At 40.6% G+C, this 5051-nt stretch overlaps 1 protein-coding gene across 1 annotated transcript in view; it reads right to left on the bottom strand.

Annotated features, from left to right (window-relative positions):
- The window catches only part of LOC106534561 (coiled-coil and C2 domain-containing protein 2A), a 33779-nt gene that overhangs the window by 8015 nt on the left and 20713 nt on the right, over positions 1–5051 (bottom strand). Inside the window, exons 10-16 of the mRNA XM_014031248.1 lie at positions 4175–4284; positions 3961–4057; positions 3772–3870; positions 3530–3700; positions 2980–3183; positions 2814–2903; positions 2609–2722 (exon numbers count right to left, since the gene is read on the bottom strand). Of these exons, the coding sequence (XP_013886702.1) occupies positions 2609–2722; positions 2814–2903; positions 2980–3183; positions 3530–3700; positions 3772–3870; positions 3961–4057; positions 4175–4284 (885 nt within the window). The remainder of the gene's footprint in view (positions 1–2608; positions 2723–2813; positions 2904–2979; positions 3184–3529; positions 3701–3771; positions 3871–3960; positions 4058–4174; positions 4285–5051) is intronic.

Below are 5051 nucleotides of genomic sequence, written 5' to 3'. Positions count from 1 at the left end.
GGTCGAGGCAGATGGCCGCCTGTCCTGAGCCTGGTTCTGCTGGAGGTTTCTTCCTGATTAGCAGGGAGTTTTTCCTCTCCACCGTTTGKTCAGGATGGGAGACTGTGATGAAGTGATTCAACACAATCTGCTGGTTTGTTCTTTAGATTGTTCTTCTTTATGTACAGTGCCCTGAGACAACATACGTTGTGACTTGGCGCTATATAAATAAACTGAATTGAATTGAATTATCTTTGTAAAACCTCAGAAGAACTCTAACTCTTGTAAAATATCTGTAATATAGAAAAAAATAAAACAATAAGAAAATACTTTTTACTAATCACTGAAAATAATAAGTTTTGCTGCTCTGGGAGGTAAAGCTATAATATCTGTTCCCTAAAGAGTTAATGTTCAGGGGAGGGAGGGGCTAGTTGTGTTGAGCTGGGCAGCCTAGCTGGGACAGAGAAGAGACGGAGGAGCTGTGGGGTTTTTTTTGGGCCCAGCAAGTTGAAGCTGCCCCATCCTGTTTTTTTTTTTTACGTATTGTTGAACTCTAAACATGTTTTAGATGACTATGACTCTTTTTCACGCTGAGAGTTATTACGATAGCTTTTTAGCTTTACTAATTTAGCACTGCATGTCGACGTCCGCTCTGAGTAAACAAACAAAGCTAACCTGGCGGGGAGGCATGTAAAGCCTGGCAGCACGCGGTGGGAATTTATTGTTTTTTATCGTGAGATGACAAATTATTACTATGATGAATGTCTTAGACGGTATATCGCACATGATAACATATCACCCATCTCTACAGCACGCCCCCTCAAAATTGACACATCTGCGACATTGTGCTGTGTGATGAAACAACACATTTCAGAGTTTTACCAGTCTAAGGCACACCTGTGCAGTAATCATGCTGTCTAATCAGCCTCTTGATATGAAACACCTGCAAGGTGGGATGGATTATCTCTGCAAAGGAGAAGTGCCCCCCTAACACAGATTTACACAAATTCTTGAACAACATCTGAAGGAAGAAGGTCTGTCGTGTTCATAGAAAAAGTCTTAGATCTTTGAGTCAGTGAAGGAATATAAAGACTTACAGCGAGCAACGAACTTGTAGGAGGAAATAGCTCAGATCCTGGGTAAGGTAAGTTCTTTTTAAAGCTAAAATGCAAACCATCTCTTCCTCCTCGTCCTTGACATCGTGACTGAAATTGCGAGAAATTAAAGAATTTGTCAGGCGGTCAGTACGCTGGAGTATTAAGTCTCAAACATCCATGGACATAATGTGCAGAGTGCGTGTGGCTCATGGACCGCACACAGTATGCCCGAGCAGTGATGGGCAGCACTAATCCAAAAATTAYCTCCGCAATTTCTAAAGCGCTTATGAAAATATTTAGGTTCGTAACTTCAAAAGCGCTTATGCCATAGAAAAACTAGCAGAAGCTAAATTTAAGCACAAGCTTAATTTGARACTTACTAGCTGGCAACAATTCATGTACAATATATGCACAACACTGCCAACTAGCGGTGTATGAACCCTTTTACAGCTTATTCCTACAACTGCCGATTGCTGGGGATGTGATTTCCTGAAACAGACCTTTGGCTCCTGGTGTAAAAATTAAAAAGTTGTTGAGGATTGCTAGTTCGGCTGCTTCTTTGTCTTTTTCTTTTGTTTGTTGTAGATTTTTCATTAAAGAAGCATCAATAAAGTAATTTTAAAACTGTTTTTTGGAAAACTGAAGCGATGCATTCTGGGTACATGACGGATTTGATTTGTGACGGGAAACGAAAGCACGGAGTACAGGAAACTATCTTCACTTCAAAATAAGAGCTTGGATTTTAAAGTTTTCCATGTAGTTGCTCCAGTTGACCACTAGATGTCAGTCTTCATCAGCATGACATCTTTAAATCATTTCTGCGTCTCTAAACCCGTTGCTTCGACCAATTATGTCAAGTATTGAGCTCCAGCGTTTAAACTTTATTATTTTTTTTAAAAAAGGAGCTCCAATTGTAAGGTAAAATAAATCAATGCATACAAAATTTTAGTATGGATTACAAACATTAACTGTTTTTGCTGGGAAAGGGAGTTCTAAACACTGCCTTGGGAAATGAGAACCCTGACCGAAAGCAACAGTCAGCAAGGATGTGTAGGTTTCCAATAAGTGTWTTTATCTGGGAGGGGTGCTGTTGGATAGATCACATGTGTTGTGATTCTTTGACAGCCATACCTTCTGCTGTTCAAAATAACYATGACTGSTAGATAATTAGTTATTAGCAGTACTGCATTTTAATTTTAGAAAGTGCAAATCCACTTTTGAATTATAAAAATTAGTAAGACCGCTAAAGCGCAAACAAAATACTTAGGTCCGCAATTAGCAGATTTGCGCTTTAGTGGACTGATGCCCACCACTGCGCCCAAGAGCCTTTAGTCTATAAGGGATGAACACCCCCGGCTTATAAGGCCCACTTGATGTGTGGGTCTGTGTGTGCACACAGGTCTGGTTCTATGTTGGACCATGTGTATTTTGATTGAACCTCCCAGGCTATACAGGCCAGCATTCATGCCCATGATGTATGACTGCAGTTCTACCTAAAATAACTTCAGGCTTAATACCTAAAGGTCACCTACCTCAGGTATGGCGGTACCAATAATAAGCCAAGCTTTCTTGCCCAAGAACAGAAAATAGTTGCACAACAGCACAGCGTGTTCTTCCTCGTCGCCTGCTAACAGAGTGAGGAATTGCTAAAAACAAAACATGAAAACAAGTTACTGTAAGAGATACGTTTCCCCTCCTCTGTGCTGTACCYGGCATTTCAAATGAAGCCTCACTCACGTCGCAGGTGCTCCACAAATCACAGGTTCCCGAGAATGAAACCTGGTCTGGCAGAGACGGGATGAGGGAGACGTATCGAGCAACCAGAGTCTGAAAGAGCACCGAGAAAAGGAATGAACCCAAATACAAACAGAAGCACATTCACTTTCAGCACAATCCCACCAACCGTGGCTTCCTGGGGGTTATTAGGAAATGCATCGAGGAACTCCTGCGGGGGCTTGAGTGGTCGGATATAGCGCGTGATAAAAATGGTCTTTCCATTAAGGTCTATGACTCTGGTGATGCAGGGTCGGTCCGGGTAGCTCTGAGCTGCAGCCGCCTCAAACGACTCTGAGGCCTGCAGTAATCGCTCATCCTCCTGACTCTCAAACTGCAAGAAAATATTACAGCAGATGAAAGTCCAGGGAAAAAATAATTAGTTTATAATAAAATAGATGCTGTCAGGTACATATGTATGAAAAAAATACAATTTGAGCGCTAAAGTGGACAATTACCTTCKCTTCCTTTATCTAAAGTATGCAGCAAAGCAAAATCCAACAAATGACAGAATGATGATGAAATACATAAGTGCATATGGAAAACAAGCAAGAAATTAATTAAAAAATAAGCCATGACAGGTTTGTTAAAATATACAGACAAAAACAAAATTATTCAGTAAAAAAACGCAGCAACTCAACCAAGCACAAGGCAAAGTACCCTCCTAGTARTTGACTCACCTTCTCCCTAATCGACTCTCCAGGCACCAGCTGAGGCTCGATGGTGATGAAGAGTCTGAGAAACGTTCCTTCACAGGGTTTCCGGAAATGATCGTAAACACCGTAACTGCCGTGCACCTTGCTGTACCCCAGCAGCACGGCTGGAGTGTTCACTTTAAACGCTCCGTCAATCTGCCGCACACAGAAACGACCAGTCAGACACAAGTTAAAAAAGTAACCTAAAACGYGGAGTAAAAGCTCACCTTGGACTGAGAGTAAATTGTGCTGAAAGGAATCTTGACAGAGCCCAGCCAATGCTTCTCTATCTGCGTGTGAATAGAGGACCTCCTCTCTTTGTTCATCTGTGGAGCAAAGTTACAAATGATTCAACGGTAGGAGCAGCTCTGGATAWGAAAAGTGAGGGGAGAGAGAAACGTCAGATGTTTACGCACTGTTCCAGTTTCATAAACCACTTCATCAAATATGTTGATGAACACCTCCTCTTTGACCGACTGCAGGCTGGTGGTGCTGTAGTCACCGTTTGGTGCGCTGCAGAGAAAAGGTTCAACATTTGTCAGCGGACTCTAGTTTGATTCTGTTTATTTATTTTCACTCTGAAAGCTCCCTCAGCTGGGCGGTAAGGCGTGGAGGTTTGGAGTTGCTCACCTGAAGGGCAGCTGCAGCTCCTCGTTCCAGCTCGGGTTAGGTCCCTCAGCTGTGGTCGTCTGAAGAACTGTGCGCTGAAACGAAACCTCCACAAATGGCCTCACTTGTACCTGTGTTGCATAGATGAGGTGCCGTTTGCAGTGTTGTATAAAGTACCACAAAGTGATACTTGAGTAAAAGTACAAGTATCTTATCGTTAAAATACTTTGGTAAAAGTTAAAGTCTTCTCTAAAAATATTACTTGAGTAAAAGTCTTAAAGTATCTGATATTTTTTTGTACTTAAGTACCAAAAGTAAATTTCTGACACAAAATCTACTTAAGTATTAAAAGTAAAAGTACTGAGTAAAAGTGAGCAGTTAGATTTTCCAAAATGACATTTATTGGGAGGTGACTTCTCCAAAAAAATTTTTTTCTAACGGCGTGCAGCTGTGATGGGTTGTGTACAAGCTAATAGTGTGTCAGAATGGTATATATTTATACTTCTCATCCAACCACAATTAAACTCACTCTATCAGGAGAAACAACTTATCAGGATGGTTTTTTTTAAGTAATAACAACTCAGAATAAAATGGGAGTAACGACTTTCTACTCAAGTAAAGTACAAATAACCAAAATTTCTGCTTAAGTACAGTAACAAAGTATTTATACTTAATTACTTTACAACTTTACTTTACAACAACCATTTGTAAAGTTACCGTCAAAAATTACCAGCAATATTTTGCTTTATTCAGCCTTTCATAAGTGGAAAAAATAGGGGTTTGTATTCAAAGTCAGATTTTTACCATGTTATTCATACATTTATTCATGTCATAGTTCCAAATCACATCACATGGCTATCGTTCACACCTAATTAATACCTATTGTTAACAGGGGGTG

The sequence above is a fragment of the Austrofundulus limnaeus genome, unplaced genomic scaffold, assembly GCF_001266775.1.
Source record: "Austrofundulus limnaeus strain Quisiro unplaced genomic scaffold, Austrofundulus_limnaeus-1.0 Scaffold1210, whole genome shotgun sequence".
NCBI classification, from domain to species: domain Eukaryota; kingdom Metazoa; phylum Chordata; class Actinopteri; order Cyprinodontiformes; family Rivulidae; genus Austrofundulus; species Austrofundulus limnaeus.
Note: the sequence above shows the minus strand (reverse complement) of the source record. Positions and strands in the feature narration are given on the sequence as shown.